The sequence below is a fragment of the Lasioglossum baleicum genome, chromosome 13 (assembly GCF_051020765.1).
Source record: "Lasioglossum baleicum chromosome 13, iyLasBale1, whole genome shotgun sequence".
Taxonomy (NCBI): Eukaryota; Metazoa; Arthropoda; class Insecta; order Hymenoptera; family Halictidae; genus Lasioglossum; species Lasioglossum baleicum.
Window position 1 is genome coordinate 14005754 of NC_134941.1, and position 19301 is coordinate 14025054.

The 19301-nt window shown below is 42.1% G+C and overlaps 2 protein-coding genes across 3 annotated transcripts; both read right to left on the reverse strand.

The window, feature by feature from the left end:
- Window positions 1-95: 95 nt before the first annotated feature.
- On the reverse strand, window positions 96-8874 carry LOC143214907 (uncharacterized). Its single transcript, XM_076436458.1, has 5 exons — window positions 8734-8874; window positions 7292-7556; window positions 5779-6044; window positions 4276-4467; window positions 96-4177 (listed from the first exon to the last, which is right to left on the reverse strand). Exons 1-5 carry the CDS (start codon window positions 8785-8787, stop codon window positions 4139-4141), a joined length of 816 nt encoding a protein of 271 aa, XP_076292573.1. The 5' UTR covers window positions 8788-8874; the 3' UTR covers window positions 96-4138.
- Window positions 8875-9901: 1027 nt separating this feature from the next.
- On the reverse strand, window positions 9902-18874 carry LOC143214889 (putative ATP-dependent RNA helicase DDX5). 2 transcript variants are annotated; one of them, XM_076436431.1, is made up of 8 exons: window positions 18695-18874; window positions 17937-18287; window positions 17213-17866; window positions 16966-17138; window positions 16819-16878; window positions 13164-13406; window positions 12842-13012; window positions 9902-10041 (listed from the first exon to the last, which is right to left on the reverse strand). In XM_076436431.1, exons 1-8 carry the CDS (start codon window positions 18709-18711, stop codon window positions 10031-10033), a joined length of 1680 nt encoding a protein of 559 aa, XP_076292546.1. In that variant the 5' UTR covers window positions 18712-18874; the 3' UTR covers window positions 9902-10030. The 2 variants fall into 2 exon arrangements, with proteins under 2 accessions (XP_076292546.1, XP_076292545.1); XM_076436430.1 differs by lacking the exon at window positions 9902-10041 and adding an exon at window positions 11963-12625.
- Window positions 18875-19301: the final 427 nt, after the last annotated feature.

A 19301-nucleotide genomic window follows, 5' to 3' on the forward strand; every position in this document is an offset into this window, starting at 1 on the left:
ATATAACGAGTTTAGAGTTTAGACTTATGTTAGAGAAGAGACTGGTGAGGATTCCGAAGATTGTCGAGAAAGAAAGCTGGAAATTCGTTTCCCGATAAATTGAAAGTAAATGTTTTATTTGAAATATTTTTTTTACAGTGATTTACCGTTTACACGTCGAGATGCGATAAATATTTTAGCCATAAATTTCACGTTTACAAGTATAAGGGTAATAGGCTTTTCGTTAGCAGCAGCTCGGTTTCCTTGTATTTTATCATTTGCTCCGTCGAGAGTCTTCTTCTTTATTTGTAGTTTTTGTGTTTTCTTTTCTTTTTTTTTGTTAAATATACACAGGCGTTTCGATAGCACTAATACTAATAGTATTACCAATGTCGGTAAAGTCTTACAGCTAATAAGAGTAATCTTATTATTGTCCAGAGCGATTATTTATATAGAAATTATACGTATATATAATAATTCTTTGGTTAATCAGTTGTCAGGAAAAGAGATCTTTCGGCAATGCTACGCGCAGAAAAGTCGAATAAAGAAGTGTATAATCGATAAACGCGTCGACAAAATTTGTTCTCGTTCGATTACATTTTGAAACACAGATAAAACGAGAAATATGCGGAATTCTGCGGAAGAACGGATTTCGCTTATCTATAGTCTCTATAAATTATTGGTTGAAGTTCATAAAGGTACGAGGGTCCTACTCCAAACTTCGAACAGAATCGTCAAAAATAATCAGACGGTGTTCCGAACCGGATAAAGCGGTTCATAAAACGTACAAGAATACAGTTTCGACGTTTACCTATGAAACAATATACGTATTATGCGTCTATCTAGTATAATTTCCGATTGTTCGACCCATAGTACCTTCTGTCCCTTAAGCTATAGTTTCCATTCTGGTTTACATAGAGTCTCTCTATCTCTAATATTGTCCAGGATATATTTTTCCATGTAATAGTTTTTTTGTATATATACGCACACATATTTGTATGTATTGTTTGTACATATACACGCAACACGTACACGTACATATACAACCGTATAGTATACATTGTATATATTGCGCGTATTTGTACACATTTGAAAAATAGAATATTTTTACAAAAAACATTCGAAATCAAATACAAATATTCGGAAACTTTGTCTTAATAATGTACAAGCAGTCTCTAGTTTCGGATATTAGGCACCGATTCTTCGATCGAAGAATCTTCGACCAGGAGTGTCGATTCGCCATAACTGAATCTGTGCGATACACAATAATAACGATAGTTACGAGTGTCGCGTTCATATAGATGTGTGTTCGTGTATATATGTATGCACGTATTTATGTAAAGTATATTTGCCACCAGGTATATTAACCCCTTGCCCTACAATATCGTGTCAGACTCGTGATGAACATTCTGAACAGAGTCTAATAAATATGTATATGTTATTAATTTCCTTTAAACCGAGATGAAATTCTATTTTGGTTTCGTTAATGTATATATTAAAGTTATTGGAGAACATGCAGGCATACAATAGATATAAATTTTCTCATTTTTTAGGGAATCATCACCGCAATCACTGAAACCGTAAAATAAATTGTAGGGCAAGGAGTTAAATCCACTTGTTACGGTTTCAAATCATTTTCCGTCTGTATTAATTGTTTCGTAAATTTGTCATTTTGTACGCGTTGTAATAGCCGAAAGAGGTTAATTCTCAGCACGAGATATGGTTCAAGCCACACAAATATTCTGTATGTTTAACCTATTGAATCTTTTTGCGATACGATTTCGAGAAACGTTACATTTATCGTTTTTACGCGTATATAATATATCATATCATATCGTATATAGGGTGGTCCACCTAAATGTCTCCTTTATTCGTAATGACATAACGATTGTAAACCGTATCGCAAGGTGAACGTTTCGCAATTGTTATTTTTTTCTCAAGGTCATTTCTTCCGGAGTTTTTTAAGGTCATCGATATTTTGTTTTCTTGTAATTATAGTTTGGAAACTCCGGAAGAAAAGACCTCGAGAGAAAATAACATTTGCAAAGCATTCACCTTGCGATACCATTTACACTGCATTCGAAACATTTGTTATGTCACGAAAAATGAAGGAGATATTTACACCCTGTATAATAAAATTGACCCTTAAGCTTCTATCGTTGTTGTGGAATTTCATATAGCGTTCGTTATCGTTTTTCCTTTGAACTTTTGCAGAGCATCGGGAGACGTGGATACGTATCAATTTTGGCTGAAGATTCCAGACTAAAGGCTACAGGATACGGTTAAAATGTTGCCGGTTACTTTGTCGAAAGCGAGAGGAAATCGATCGAATGCCTAAGGGTCGAATTAAAATTGCTCGTACGTGCGATCGATACGAGAAAACAGGAAATTTCTTTTTTCCCAAACATAGGTATAGGTCTCTCCTTCTCAACATATTCTATCTGCAGTTTATGCAGATATAATTGATTCAATCGCTATTACCGTAATAGCTGTCCTTTGAACGTAACCGCGTCGATTGCACGTATCTATGGTGACGAAAAATCTTCCTTAAGATTAATTATTGTCATTCGTATAGTTCCATTGATTATGCTTTGTAGTCTCTTATCTTAATTAAATATATACACATGTGTACACATGTATATACATGTAAATATATATATAATATGTATTTATATATATATATGTATTGTCAAAATTTTCAAAATATTAGTCTTTCTATTTTATTGTCCAAGTCGAAACGAGACGGTGAAAATCAGGGCGCATCGTTTAGAAGTTTATACGATCTATATAATGCGATCCCTCAGTTTGATGCCAGTATCGATAGCTTAACTCCGCCTTTGTTACAGTTGTTAAGAGTTATCTGTTCGAGTGTTTCATCTTGAAACAAACGAAATCGAGGTACGAACGAAGAGTAAACAGGACCGCGAGTAACCTGGAAGAATACCTTGAGCAAAGCCAGAGCCGTGCGATTGATTTTCTCAGTATGACGCAAGTCTTCGAAAATGCCGTCCCTTAAATGTGCCCATAATTGTGAAAATGGGTTTATCAGTTATTTCGCACCATATTATTTTAAATTCAATTAATTCGCAATGCAATTTTCCCGATATTGTGAACAATGAATCGTTACTTTGCCTTCTAATAGTGACAAAATTGCGTTCATCTAGATTTCGTACCAGTTGTGTTCAAGTATGTACTTCAATAGAGAAGTTCACTAAAACAATTTCTCAGGAAAACATATCTGGGTCATTCCATGCCAAATCGATCACTTTTTGCAGGCACCATCGTCGATTTTGTTCTACATGAAATATGTTGTAGTCCATGTGAAATTAGGGGGGGGGGGGGGTTTAAGTCATCATTCTGCCGGTTTCGAATTCTTTTAGAAATGGCAGGCCTTCCAAGTTTTCAATTGCCTGCCATTTCTAAAAAAATTCGAAACCGGCAAAATGATGACTTAAACCCCCCCTAATTTCACATAGACTACAACATATTTCATTTAGAACAAAATCGACGATGATGCCTGCAAAAAGTGATCGATTTGGCATGGAATGACCCATCTATAATTTTAATATTTCTAAAAGGACAAATCGGGAGCAAGTTTTTTGAACCCCATTGTGGTAGATCCAGTGTTAATTATCTCGAAACAAGATAATGATGGGCACAAATGTTTCTCATAAATCATAAAACATCCATATCGGAATAACATGGACCAATGTAGAAAATTCATATCATAGCACGGCCCTGCGCAGCTACGTTTCTACCAGGTTGAACGCGAATACGAAAACGACGATTCAAAGTTCTAAGCGCGCGACGAAAGACGAGCAGAGCGCGAATTCGAAGATTCCGAGAAAATACGATTTCTCGTTTTTTTTCCAGCCGGATAATCGAATACATGAATCAAAGAGAGAAGGAAAAATTCCGGCTGAACGAAAATCGAACCGAATCGTTGGATGCTGTGAGCGATGGATCCGTGTCGGAGATCGGAAAAGAGGATAGATGCTGCGGTTGCGGCTGCGTGAACGTACCAGAAGTATCGTATCTTGTCAATTTGTCGACCCCGTTTCCATTTCCATTTTCATTTTCATTTCCATTTCCAGTTCCATGTTCTTCTCCGATATCGACTCCACGAATCGAAGGATCGAGGGCTAGTCCGAGTGAAAAATTAACGCAACACGTACTCGCGGGATTGCGGTACGCTTCTCTAAAAGAAGAACGGAACATTAGTTTGTCGGCGCTCGAGCAAAATTCAAACAAGAAGGATTAATTATGACGCGGAAAATATTGAGGAGGTATACTCACCGACCATGTCGGCCCGATATTCGGCATATTGTACGCGTATAGGCCAAGCTCGTCGTGCGGCTTCGTCGCGATTTGCAATATCGGGTTGAACAATTGTTTTCGATGTTGGTGCAGTTGTACTTGATCTTCGTCGTCCGTCGTATACTCGTAACCAGTTGTTTTAGCGGCCATTTCCTCGGCATTGTGCTGCTTCTAAACGGTTCGTTCAGTTCAGACAATCGTTTCCAAAGGATTGTTAGTTGATTCGAGAGTGGCGCGTCGAGGCTCATGCGTTTTACTCAAACAATCGTATTAGGCTTTGCAATCCCGCGCCATTTTCAATCCCACGGCTGTGGGATTTATTTCAATATCACTGTCCAACACCAAATTTGTTCCCTAATTACTGTTGGATCCTTTTTATAAAGTTTTTTGCGCTGATTCCGAATCTGTCCTTAATTTTCCTCCTACACGCACGGTTTTTGAGGAACATGGCTTTGAAAAAAAATATTATTCAAATTTAAACAAATATTGTGACGTTATTATAAAAGATATTGAATACGAGATATTGAATTAAGATTTTAATACATTATGATTGTTTAAACATGTTTAAACAATGATTAAAGACGGAGTGACACCACTTTTGCACCAATTTTTGAGGATATTTTTCAATTTATCTCTAAAAATAAGGGTCCAGCGGAAAATCGAACTATACCACGCGATAGAGCAGACTTTTATCTTGAGAAACCACCCTTTCAAATCTGGAACGTCGACGTTTTTTTTAACCAGAAAGCAAAATATCTTCCCCCGACATGTTGCGCCTGTTCTAGCGGTAAGCGCCACTGGCAGCAACTCATGTCGAGCGAAGATATTTTGCTTTCTGGCAACGTCGACGTTCCAGATTTGAAAGGGTGGTTTCTCAAGATAAAAGTCTGCTCTATCGCGTGGTATAGTTCGATTTTCCGCTGGACCCTTATTTTTCGAGATAAATTGAAAAAGATCCTCAGCAATTGGTGCAAAAGTGGTGTCTCTCCGTCTTTAATCATTGTTTAAACATGTTTGAACAATCATAATGTATTAATATTGGATATCACTGTATTCGGGAAAGTTTACAGAATCTTTTGCTGCAAAGAACAATTCAATATCTTTTATAATAACATCACAATATTTGTTTAAAGTTGAAAAATATGTTTTTCTTTCAAAGCCATGTTCCTCAAAAACTGTGCGTGTAGGAGAAAAATTAAGGACAGATTCGGAATCAGCGCAAAAAACTCTATAAGAAGGACCCAACAGTAATTAGGGAACATAAAAAGAGCTGAAAGACAGTGTATTCAGCCTCTACACTTGTAGGTCGAACAATTAGTATGAATGCAACATCGAAATAGTTCATCTTGCGCAATTTTCGCTACACGCACGGTCCCGGAAAATTTGTGGGATTTCGCACCCCGTGTTTAAGAAACGTGGGCCCAAAAAATGACGCGGGATTGCAAGCCCTAATAGTCGGAATAATAATGACAGTATGTTAACCTGTAGCTCACGGGCACGATCGGCGAGAAGTAGCTTCTTCAAATGCTCGAACCTGCCAGCCTGAGGCACTTGAGAAGCACTGCCCATTGTGCGGAAATTAGTGGGTCGGCTCATCCACGGCTTCACCTCTCCGTAATACGGTTGATATTTGCCGTGCGACCTCTGGAGATGTCGCATTCCGTTTCTCAATCTGGTTTCGCCCGGTACTTTGTGCACCACTTTCCCATAAATCGGAGTGCTACCTCCTGCGCGGTTCCGCGCACCAACTGCCAACAAGTAATTCTTCCAATTCGCCCACGTTTTTCTCTCATCTCACGTCGAGCGAGTATAACGATGGCCCAACGTTGGCTATCACTACACTGCGGATCTTTATGCAAAATAAGAATGTTCTGCATTGAAGCAGGAATAAAATAAAAATTGATTTCATTCCTTAACTTTGTTTGTTACATTAAAAGCAACATTATAACATTCTTTGAATTTGTCTAATCTTTTACTATTTTATAATGATACTTTTCCAATTTTTCTTATCCTATAACCGAGTTCGGACTAATACGAACATTTTAAAAAAAGAATTAGACAAATCGGTCCAGCCGTTCTCAAGTGATGCGCTTACCAACGAACAGCATTTGATTTTTATTTATATAGATAGATAGATTACCCAAACAATTTCTTCAGAAATGCATAAAGATACGCAGTTTAGCCATGGCTGTTAGCCCAACTGCACAATAGGGCGACATTTCGAACCGTTTGCCAACCAATACCGCGACGTAGGCCCAACGAAACACCACGATAAATGCTACTAGGGCTTGGAAGAAAATCGCAGATGTACCTTGTTTCGGTATTCGATAGAGACCGCGAACCACCTGTACGTTCTCTCGTCTCCACTCGGGTCGGGCGTAGCTTTGCCCACGGACAAGACACGTAATTTGCATTATTCGGCGGCGTAATTTGTTCATAAATCACCGGACACTCATTCAAATTTCGATGCAGACGATGATGTTTCGTTACTAAAGCACCTCTATTATGAAATAAAAATTTTACTGTATAAAAAAACTTAAACTGGGAGCTCGTATTCTTCAATTACCATTTTGTTGAAGATAAGTGAGTGTCCCATGCTACCGGATAATGCAAATTACGCCACGTAAACGTAAAAAATTAGGACTATCGAGAGCGACTGCGGTCTAGATTGATCTAGCGAGAAGGCGCATCCCGCGCCCTTGCAAACCTGGAAACGAGTCTACCCCCTTAACCAAGACAGCGACGAATGTCTTGGCAAAATATCGATTAGAATTTTCCGATACGGCGCCGTGCCACGCGACGCGCCGCGCCGGTGCTCCTTTCGTTTGGATCGTTTCGATCGTTTTGGGCCGAGTCGCGGCGCGGTGTAGCTACCGGCGAGAATCATGTCAACGTATCGCGCATGCTAATCTTTCACCGTACAATTGAAATTTCAGATCCAGTCCGATTCGAAATGATCCCATAAGAAATTGCTAGGCGGAAGAACCGATCTTACCTCGATAGTTGACAGAAGGCTCGGCTCCGTCGGAATAGGACTCCCTCATATTGAAGTTCGCGGCACTACTCTGTCGTTTGGTGTACCTCCACATCGCCCTCAATTCCTCGCACGTCGGCTCGGTCAGGTGCACACACTTCTCGCCGACGTCGCCGGTAATTCCCGACTGTGTCGAGATCGGATCGATGAATCGTATACCGGTCGCCAACGGACTGCTCGAAAACGCTAACACGAAAACGGTCCATACGGCTACGGTGTGCATTTTCTGCTCGACAAAAAGTAACACCGAATTCGTGTGATCAGATATATCGACGGCAGAGTTCACGGTGAATAGGAATAGCTAGCGGAGAGGGAGAGAACCAAGGGGATGATTCCGATACCGAACGACCTGGAACGTAGCTAGGAACGTACAGCTTGGAACGGCACCTGGAACAACCGAATTTTACGACGAACTCGCTGTTATGCCGATTCTTGTCGAACGACTTCTCAACGACGACGTCGAACCCGATAGAAATTGCGTTTCTTCGACGAAAGTTCCGGCCGTTCGGAAACTGTTCGGTAACCATATGGCGCAGGACGTCGAGAATAGTCGCGCCGCGCCGGTGTACCGTTTCCACGGTACAGTAAGATTTTTGCAATTCGTCGGTTCATTGATTCATTCGATCGGTTCAACGTTTTTTCGAATCTCTTATCGAGAACAGGTGGATTCCCGTCGAATCATACGTCCGCAGTGCCGACGTCGACTCGTAGAGAATCGCAATTTTACATCCTAAGATCAGTTGGCGAATGAATAGCCTCGGGAAACGATAACACGATTTCAAGACTCCGCCGTACCGAGTACAGAGACTAGACGACCGACAGCTGTTCTTCCGTCTTGTTTTCCTCCACCGTAACAGGTTGGAACACCGAGGGAAGATGGACAACTCCGCGGCGGAAAGGCCGCGCTTTAAGCGATTGTCTTTCGTGCGTGTCGTTTCAAGAAAGAACTACGATCAAACCAGTATTTCTAGTATCTTCCGATTGTTCACGGAATTAACCAACGAATGTTATGGTTGTTTCAGTTTTGTTGGAGCGAGCACGTTTTCGCCAGGAAATTCGATTTTGGGTGGAGCGCGCGCGCGATAGAGGAACGAGTGGCAGATAAAAAAGAAGGTGAGCAAGATAACAAAAGAGGTAGAAGGTAAAAGTTGCTGTAAAGTCGCGCAAGAAACAAGTGGAGTTCACGATAGAGGGTGGTGAATGCGTGTAAATTGTGCGGGCAACGAGCAAAGTAAAAGGCGCGAGCGAGCAAAGAACCAGTCGCATGAATGAAGCCAGAGGACACGCAGAGTTGGCGAGGCAGACAGAGAAAGAGGAAAACAGAGAGGGTTGCCAAGGATGGAAGGAGGTCAAGAGTGGAACGAGGAGAAACTGGTGAATGAACGAGAGTTGGATTCACTAACCTGCCAGTCCACGCAGTCCGGAAACCGACGAGCAACTGAGAGAGTTGCTGTCATCGGGTCGACTATTCGCCTTCCTTTCCACCCCCGCTTCCAGTAAACCCCTGCGTTTCATTCTCTCCCTACCTTTTCCATCCCTCCCCTCTAACTCCCTGTTGGCCCCTGTTGCACCCTCTTGCTCCCTCTTGCTTCATCTTTCTCCATCTCGCTTCTCTTTCTTCGCGAACTCTGCTCTCTTCCACGGTCTCTCCGTGGAGATTCGTGTTGCGTACTCTCCCATCTTCAACGTTCCCCGGATAAATTCGTTTTTCAATCTGCTTTTTCTGCTATTTCCATATGGGCACGATGCAACTGTTTCCGTTTCCTTGTCTCGTGGACGACAGTATCGGGCTAGACTGCGGATCTTTATGCATTTGTGGCTCCTAAAAATGTTCAAAGAATGCTGGAATGTAAAACTCCACAGAATTTAACACGATCTTTACTTATTTACCGATTTGAAAATAAATTCCAATGGTTCAATTTTAAAGAACACAGCTTTATTAATCAACTATATAGCGACCATTCTTTTTACAATTAGAAAAGAATGGTGACCATATAATTATTTTTACACTCCGCCGTGCAGTACAAACTTATGCAATCATCCGACACATCCGAGATAAAGCAGTATAAAGGCTACTACCACTGAAAATCAGATTTTACTTGTTCCCACTTTCTCGAAATTTGCCTGGAAAAATTAAAAATTGAATAAACATCCGCAGTCTAGTATTCGCTCGTCGAACTATCGAGCGCTGCGAATGCGACAAGGTTTGTCGCGACGCGCCAGGCCGGGTCGTTCAGACGAGTCGATTTTTGTAGGAAAGAAAATGTTCATTTGTATTTCCATTCCGCTCCTGGATCGTCCATGTTCCTCGAATACCAAAGATTCTCTCTGCGATACGAATTAGGGAAAGGATCTCTATGTGCACCTAATAACAGTTGAGAAAAACGAAGGTTCGAGGTCATGGTCCAAGTCTTATCACGGTACTCCTTCTCCGAGTTCGTGTTCGACGAGTCGCAGAAGCTTCTCAAAAGACTGTATCGTTATCTGTTCATCGACGATCCATTTATCGCGTGAACGACGAAGGAGAAGGGTGTCGAGAAGCGCGAGCTCGTTAGCCTTGCTCTTCGCCTGCGCAACAAGTTTCCCTCTGGGACTCGGAACCATTGTGGCTCGAACGAACAAACGCTTTCTTCCCTTGAATACGGTTTCGGCTGATAAACGAATCCTTGGACGGTTCGATCTTTCGTAGGATCGTTGAAGTTACAGGAGACCTGAAAGCATGAGCAACAGTTAGGATTATGTTAAAAACATTTGTAGGGAATACGGTCTGGGTCAGGCGAATCCTTGGACGGTTCGATCTTTCGTAGAATCGTTGAAGTTACGGGGAACCTGGAAAAACGAGTAAGAGTTCGGATTATGTTAAAAACATTAGGAATACGGTCTGGGTCAGGCGAGTATCAATTTGTAGAGGAGAGAACGGTACTGGTTGGACCAATAGCGGTGTGCTGGAGTGCGGGAGACGGAAGAACAGCAGAGGCAGGGTTGGAACAGCACACGCACCTCGTTCCTCGTTAACCACCCACGGAATTTGAGTAATCGGGCTACCGTGGGAGATGCCCGCCCCTTGCTACCCTGCTGTTAACCGTTCCCGTTGCTGTGGCTCGGCATTTCAAGGCCCCTTCCCCGTTTCCACCGCCGCCAACTACCCCCAAGCGCTGTCACGGCAGTGCGGCTGCTGAATGAGCAAAAGTGGGGGTAACCGTCTCCTCTGAACTACCCACGCAATCGATAGCAGCCTTGGCGTTTCTACTGAATGGACTCTGCCCTCCATACGCTATAGGTACGAGTCTGCGTCGGTCGCGCTCCCTCCGATCCGATTCGATTCAATTCGATTCTAGCAAATCATGGAGCAAGCGTGTACACGTCCCTTTCTCCACAACCTCGTTTGTTCGTGTGGAGCCAAATCCCTTGGCTCCTTGGCCCCTTGGCCCATCGACATCACTCTATCGATTACTACGCCCTTGCGTTCCCCGCGATCTTGCGGGGAGCCGCTCTATCGATCCGGTCAACCGTATTACGGTTCATTCATAAATCTTTCCTGGTTTTCATTCGAATAGAGTCACCCGCGCTCTTTTCTTCTATAGATCGTCCCCCGTAAACTGCGCGGTTCTAGACACGAATCGAGCCCATTGAACCACCCTCTAGTCGAGACACTGTTCTCGCCCATTGATACCGTTTAACGCGGTACGGTTTACGGCGCAGCCCCTCGAAAACGTTGCCGCTACCACTAGCCTCCTACGCTTCAACCTCCGCCTCCGCCTCCGACGTTGGCGTCTATTCAATCGGTGGTAACAATAACGGTAACCGTTAGGTAAAGGCGCCAGTAATTGATCTCGTAGCAGTTGAGCACTTTTCAGGAAACAAGTGGGAAATGATATAATGTTTCTGGACGTGATCTTTTGGAAAAGGCAACCACTTGAACAGGCAAAACACGAAACATCTACCTACCCTGTTCCCAAATTAGATTTCTACGGTATTGTTTATAATGCCTCTTTCTTTTCGTGGAAATATATTCTACTTGTTATAAAATGTACGTTTGCAGAGAATTTTTCTTAACTGGTCAACTATTGGACTTTTACCTCGACGTATTGTCAATTACATAGTAATTTTCATCGTTTTCAAGGATGACCAAAAGGTTAGCTTCGTTACACGATACGTGAGAAGTTCGAAAACAGCAATTTCACGCACAAAGTCTCTCTGTTCCATAAAAGATAAAAGGCATTCTATCGGTAGGTCAACTATTGAATCTCGACGTTCGACAGGTAGGGGATACGGGGATCGGACGACACACGAAAACCAAGCTTAAATAGTTAATAAATTTATTTATGACATTTCTGTTAAATACTGTACATTATTCCATTAGTTTTTAAATGCTTGAATACGTGTACGAATTAATTGCTAGCCACCACTAGACGTCTACGAGTGTTGTCTGTAAGCTATATAAATAGTGATACGCGATTTTCGAGAAAATTGGTGTAGAGAGTTTTTCGGGTGATGATTCGTCGTTTAATTACATTTGCGAACCCGAATCGAATTTAGCCGAACGTGTTGCTGCGGTGTCGTCAAAAAACATATACATATATATATATATATATATATATATATATATATATATATATATGTATATATAAGTGTATGTGTACACAGCGTCCAAAACGTTGCGTTCAAACAACATGTCCATCCGCTACTTACGTTCTACGATTTCCTATGATACCGTAAATGGAGAGAGTAACTGAGACGAGAAGAATTCTATAAACGTACGGGTTATATTGCGAAAGATTGCAGAAACCTACTGGTTTTACAGTTATACAAGGTTCTTGCGGTTTATCAGACGTATCTATTCCCCTGGTTACCCTTTCCAATCTTGTACACCGCGGATCGTGATTTCTTAACGCGCGACGAGAACGTACTACACGCTTGTACGTATTCTATTCGATTCTATTCTACTTCGAGTTTAATTCCATTCCGTTCCTCCTTCGTTCTATCGTCCTCTCTCTTTTCGTCCCTTTAAAGTAATCAACTATAATGCACGATCAATCCGTAAATAATCTACGATCGCGTATTAACGTTTCCGGTTAATGGAACATTAATGTGTTTACACCAATATTGTTATGACGCGAGCGTACGATGTGTGAGTGCGAGTATGAGCGTGACCGTGTGATCGTGAGTCGAGAGAGTGTGGTTTAAAAGGGGGAATAAAAAAACGTCACGCGCGATTTCGTCGAGTAAATGTTGGTCCTTAACCACTGGTGGAAGATCATCTTTCGCTGCTCCAGTAACTCTTACCGATAACCTCTAGAAAGAAAGGTACAGTTGTTTTTGGGCGCGTACGGTGTGCGGCATTGTGTACGGCTCGTCGAATAAGCCTGCTAGTATTTCACCGTTTGCGATACGATAGGATACGGACCCGGATACGACACGACACAACACGAGACGAGGACGAGACGAGACGAGACGACACAGTACGTCACATACGGTGCACCTACTACGCACCAACCGTGTTGTACCTACCTGTACGATTGCTGCCAACAGGGCTACGACTTCGAGAATAACTTCTGCTATAACTTCGACGATTGCCGCGACCGTTGTGCTCCCTGCTGTGACTTCGACTTCTGCTTCTCGAGTAACTGCGATCCTTTCCGTTCCGACCGCCGCCCCTCGATCGCCATCGATTCCTTCCGCCTAAACGAGCAGTTTTCCAATGTCATTCAATGAACGTTCGCGCAACAATGAAATTTTAATAACCGATTCTCGCAACCCTTCTCGGGCTATTTTAATGGTTTATTATTATTTTTTTTTGCCTGAAAAGAGAGAATCTCGCAAGGCAAGGTACCTCTGTGTCTCCCGTATCCACCGGTTTTACTATCTGCAAGCTCCAGCAACTTTGGATTTATAACTTGATTCGCTTCTTTCAGTACCTGGATAAGGTCGTTGGCCTTGTTCGAGTTGTTCGGCGTGAAAAATGTATAAGCTGTACCGGTTTTTTGACGACGACCCGTTCGACCGATTCGGTGAACGTAATCCTCCGAACAGGAGGGATAGTCAAAATTGATGACAAACTTGACGTCTTCAACGTCTGAAATAAAGCACACGTATTAGCTGTGTTGGTTTCCGGAGATCTCCTGCCTGTCTTACGGACAGACGTTCGATTCGGATAGTTCCGATGTAACGCGGTACAATATAATAATAATCTAATATAATGATATAATATAGTTTAGTTTAGTTAAGTTTAGTTTAGTTAAGTTTAGTTTAGTTTGGTATAGTATAGTAAAGTAAAGTATAGTATAGTACAGTATAGTAGAGTAAAATAGAGTATAGTATAATATACAGGGTGTCCCAAAATTCCTTCAACAGCCGGAAATGGGAGGTTCCTGAGATCATTTGAAGCAACATTTTCCTTTGCAAAAATGTTATCCGCGGCTTTGTTTAGGAGTTATTAACGAAAAACACGGACCAATCAGAGCGCGACCTAGACGCGAGTTGGCACAGTCGGCCAATCGACAGTTGGCGCGCTATGACTACTGTGCCAACTCGTGTCTAGGTCGCGCTCTGATTGGTCAGTGTTTTTCGTTAATAACTCCTAAACAAAGCCGCGGATAACATTTTTGCAAAGGAAAATGTCGCTTGAAATGGTCTCAGGAACCACCCCCTTTCGGGAAGTTCACGAATTTTGGGACATCCTGTATAGTGTATAGGAAATGTATATTATATATGTATATTATAATTCGATCGTGAATTGTAAATCAAATGATACTGTGGTAACACACTCTCCAAACGCAGTAACGATGGTGAACGAATCGATTGTACTCTACTCTATCGCTTACAGTTTTCAGTCAGGATTTATACGAATATTTGTACGAACATTTCACGAAAGAGAAACCAAATCGACTACTGGTTTAGAGAGCGTTTTCACAAACACGAGCATAAAGCTCTGAAACAAAGAAATGTTCTCGCACAATGACAATCCTGGTTCCCATTCTACCTTTTCAACTCTTAGCAAAATTTCTAGACGTGTTCGGCGCACCAGTCGCGCAAGAGAACTAAAAAAAACGGAACCAGAATTGATATAGAACACAACCTAATCGATACGATAGTTAGTAGTAGATACAAGAGATGAGTGTGTAATGAGACACGGTTTTCACGATGGATGAACGAGGATAGAACTAGTAGTGTGTAAAACTTACGAAATGGCATTCGGTGTTGCTTAAGCTGCGAGATGCTTAAATCATTTCTATTTTTCAAATGAATAACGAAAGAAAGTGAGAGAACTCGTTTTCTGGTAATTGCTTGTCGCAGCTTACGGAACACTATGCTGTGTTTTGCTTGTGTGAGAAATTATGTACGCGCAGAGTCTTGTAGAAAATGTATATGCTACTTTGACGAAGCAAGTGTTATTACTAGACAGCGGATCTTTATACGTTCATAGCAAGAATCAGTAGGCGTAATTTAAAACAGAAAACATATTATAAAAATTTAAAGATACTGTTACATTGTTTTGCGTAGAGATTCGCTGTCCACTTGTTAGATTTTTCTGAAGCGACTGTTGTTTCTGTACGTACATACTTTTTCTAATCGACTCTGAGACTGTGTTTGCGGTGTGTATGTATGCGTCTACACACACATACGCTGCACCACATATGTGTATATACGTATATATGCATATATATAAACATATACATATGGATATATAGATATTTATATATATATATGTATAGATAGATAGATGGATGTGATGTAACTGTGTAGGTGTGTGGGTTGTGTAGGTGTGTAGGTGTATAGATATAGCAATGAATTGAAGATTACTGTTATACTAAAATTAGGCAGTGGGTGAGTGTCGCTAGCAACGTACGGGCAGGGCCTGGCTGTTTGCGCTCGCTCCAGCTACAGCCTCCGCCACTCTGTTGCTACAGGGCACGCTTAGAGAGGCTCTGGCATCAGCTACCATGCCACCGCCTCATTGGACCGTTGTTGGGTCTGATTAGCTTGAGCGGCCAGCGCAGGGGATTCTATTCTGGCAACAACGACTTGGCCAGCCCAGATGGCGTACAGCGTAGCGTAGAACTGATATCCAGTATGTAGGAGGTAAAGTCGATCCCGATTTGGCCCAGACTGGCCCTTCACGGAATTGACGTATAGAGGCACGGCGTCGCAGCCAGCGCAGACAATGCAAACCAGTGCACCACCGAACAAAACAGGCGGCGGGCACCCCCAATTTGCTTTGCATTACCCGGCGTGGGCCTGCGCGCAATGTGCCTCTGCAATACAAACAAAGATCCAACCGCGTTAGCTTACATGCTCACTTCGATGGCTTTCTGTGTGTTGATCAATGTATATCAATTGTTCTATTAGATTGTATTTATTGTTTTAAATTTTCACTCTCACTAACCTCCCTCCGTCCCTACCCACCTCCATTTTCCCCCTTTTCCCTTTTGTAATATACTCAATGAAACTCTACTCTCGACCCTTCACCATTCATTTTCCTTTCCCGTTTCCATTTTCATTTTCACTTTTGCTTTTTCGCTTGTTCTTTTTTTTTTCTTTTCGATAAAATCTCAATAGACTCTCGGAGTCTAGTCGAGCAGACCACGAAGCAATTTTCGGCAAGCTGGAATTTACGACGATACTGTTCTCTCGATCTTCTTCATCGAATACAAACGAATCGAATAACCGCGTTGCTTGCCGACCGTTCGAAACATGATACGAATATTTTCTCGGATTCTCGCGTTCAAATTGCTCAACATATTTCGATTAGGTACCTACAGCAAAAATGTGAGGAAGCAAAGAAACACAGGTATTAGAATCGTTAAATGAACCACGTTATGCTTTCAGAATGTCGTATACGTGTATCTTTTGATTCGAATCGAGCGCGAGATGTTCCGCAAATTTTACATTTACATAGTACATTGTAATTACACATTGAGATCGCGCGGTACGTTCGTCGTATTTGTGATCATTCGGCAACGTTTGGCAATCGTCCGGAACGTAACGGGAAAGAAAAAGAAAAAGAATAAGAGAAAGAAAAAAGAAAAACGAATAAACAGATGCACAAATAAACAACCGGACAAATAAATAAAAAGAATCAAGTACCCGTTAGTATCATTTTTCGTATATGCGAGTGGTTTGTAGCAGAGGTAATCTGTTTGCTTGTATCGAGCGATCGTATTACCGTTTCGGCACATAAAGTGGTCCAAGTCTCTAAATCAACGCGTATGCAACGAAACCTTGTTCCGCGTCTAAACATGAAACCAAAGCGAACACTTCTAGCACGTGTTCGGCTTACTCGGTTACCTTCTAGCGGTGACGTTAAAAGATTCGAAAAGCTTTCCATCGGAACAAGATGCGTTGCGTGCGACAGAAATTATTAAGCACAAATCAAATTTGTAGAGGAACGTGATTCGTAAAATATTTCATTCTCCGTACCAAAGGAAAATGAGCAACGATGCTTGATCTTAGAGTTTCATTATATTGCAACGAAATATCTTACTTACCAAGACCGCGAGCAGCAACGTCTGTTGCAACAAGAATTGGAGCTTTTCCCGATCTAAAATCTGAAAAGTGATACGATCCGTTAAAAAAATGCTGTTGCAACCTTAACAATGGCCACTGGTCATAGTTATACTTCGTGTTCCACTCACCTTGTAAAACCCAATCCCTTTCTTGCTGTGTCTTATCGCCGTGTATACAAACGGCAGGCCAGCCGTCTCTCTTCATTTTCCTAGCTATTTCGTCCACTCTGCGTTTCGTTTCGATAAACACTATCGTTTTGTTTTCACTTTCCGCCATTATTTCTTTCAGTAGTGTATTTAATCTACGAACAGAAGAAACAGCGATAACGATCGAGTCGAAAGTATAATATTTGAACGGGTATCCTCGACGGCTTACTTGTTCTCTTTCTCGTAATCTTGACAAACGTCGATGATTTGTAATATGTTATGATTAGCAGCTAACTGCAGGGAACCGACATTGATCTGAGCGTAGTCTTTTAAGAAATCCTCCGCTAAATTTTTCACCTCTTTCGGCCATGTGGCGGACCACATCAACGTTTGCCGATCTGGTCTGATTTGTTCGATAATTTTTCTAATTTGAGGCTCGAATCCCATGTCCAACATTCTGTCTGCTTCGTCGAGTACCAAATAGGTGCATCTTTTCAAGTTTGTACGATCGGATTCCAGGAAATCCAACAATCTACCCGGCGTGGCTATAACGATCTCCACGCCGCCGTCCAAATCCCTGGCTTGCGTGCCTTTCGGGGCGCCACCGTACAAACACGTGTTCCTAATACTCGACGAATGTCCGAAATCATCTGCGACTTGTTGTATTTGTTGCGCGAGCTCTCTGGTAGGAGCTAACACCAACGCGATAGGTCCATCCTTGCGGCCTAACTTCGGTTGACTGTTGATATGCACGATGGCTGGCAATATGTAAGACAATGTTTTTCCAGATCCTGTCGAAGCAATTCCAACCATGTCTCTTCCACTTAAAGCAATCGGCCAGCCTTGCGCTTGGATAGATGTAGGCTCGGTGAAACCTTGCCGCCTGGAAAGTAGCAAACGACTGTTTAGATACAAGAAATACAAGAAATAGAAGAAAAACAAGAAATACTCGCTTAATCTCCTTTAGAACATAGTCCGGGAAGCCTGTTTCTTCGAAGGTGAACACAGGATTCGGTATACTCTTTCCTTTCAGCGTAATCTCTTTCTCGCTTCTGTATTGCTCGACTATTCGCAGGTCACGATTCTGAACAGACTCGTGAGGTATATAGAAGTCTTTCTTGAACGGTTCCAGTCTGCTTAGATCCCAGCGTGGCTTTCTCAAGTTTGCTCCAGGCTGGCCACGACTGTTTCTTCCACCTCCTCGATCGCGTCCACCGCTGCCACCCCAGCTTCTTCTGTCTCGTGGAGATCTACTGCGAGACCTTGTGCGCGATCTACGTCTCCTATCTCGATCGCGACTCCGACTGTAATTAATCGCATCGCAGTTGTAATATGCAGCGTGGAACGTCATCGTTCCACCAGAAACGACTCGAATCCTTGAATCACACGTACTACCGACCCTAATCGGTCGTCTAGTATGATACACCTGGTGGTACGCTGTACGACTCGACACGCGAGATTCCTATCAAACTCGTAGGATCGAAGAAACATAGAAGGTTATACAAGATCGATCGACGTAGCATCTTCGAAAGTACTTCCGATCAACATTGTTTTCGCTTTTACGCGTCCTTTCGTATACAGACGTGAAGGCGGCCTCAATTCAATGGAATTTTTCCAAGACGTACGCGTTCAGTACCACCGAATACATCGAGCATATTGATAACACGTACTCCACAGGCATCGTACAAATATACGCGCATGGCTGGCTTACCTTCTGTAACGACCCATATTCAATTTCTCCTCGGTTTCCCTCTTCTTCTAATCGAACGTTGTGTACTACTGGTAATAGTAATAGTTACTCGAACACAAAAAAAGCCGCGAGATACCATGTAACTTGAAAAACTTGAATCCAATCAGAAGACGCAAATGAAAGCGGCTACTACGCCGCGAACCAGGCGATTGCAAGAAGGGTGGACGGTATCGAGAAATTGGAACGCATGCGCAACACCAAATTGGATTTCATCAAGTTTCATTGGTTTCATCGAGAAGTGGCAATTTCTGAAGAACGATGAACAAAAAGACTTTGATCGAAACGATCGAATACACGTCGAAAAAAGCGTGACTGTGAGAGAGACTTCTTCGCCAAGTTACAGGTATAACTTATTTATCGGTGCAAAGTTGAATGCAATTAGAGTAAAATGCTCGTGCTACGACAGTTTCGTTTTCTAAAAGAATGTTTTAAAGTATATTTTAGACAGTTATAACTTACTCTAGCGTGAATACGACGAACCATATACGTATATGTATATTTAGGTAGCATGTCCGACCACTCATAGACCATATAAACTTCTAGATAATTTTCTTTGAAGCAAAGATAA

Bases quoted from the DNA above. Each gene is read 5' to 3' on its own strand.
- LOC143214907 (XM_076436458.1), bottom strand. From the start codon at position 8,787: ATGACAGCAACTCTCTCAGTTGCTCGTCGGTTTCCGGACTGCGTGGAC. The intron at 4,468-5,778 runs GTTAACATACTG...CGAACCGTTTAG, and splicing joins ATCGTGCCCGTGAGCTACAG to AAGCAGCACAATGCCGAGGA. The intron at 4,178-4,275 runs GTGAGTATACCT...TTCTTCTTTTAG, and splicing joins ATATCGGGCCGACATGGTCG to AGAAGCGTACCGCAATCCCG.
- LOC143214889 (XM_076436430.1), bottom strand. The intron at 13,013-13,163 runs GTACCTTGCCTT...CTGCTCGTTTAG, and splicing joins TGGATACGGGAGACACAGAG to GCGGAAGGAATCGATGGCGA. The intron at 12,626-12,841 runs GTAGGTACAACA...CTTTCTTTCTAG, and splicing joins TGTTGGCAGCAATCGTACAG to AGGTTATCGGTAAGAGTTAC.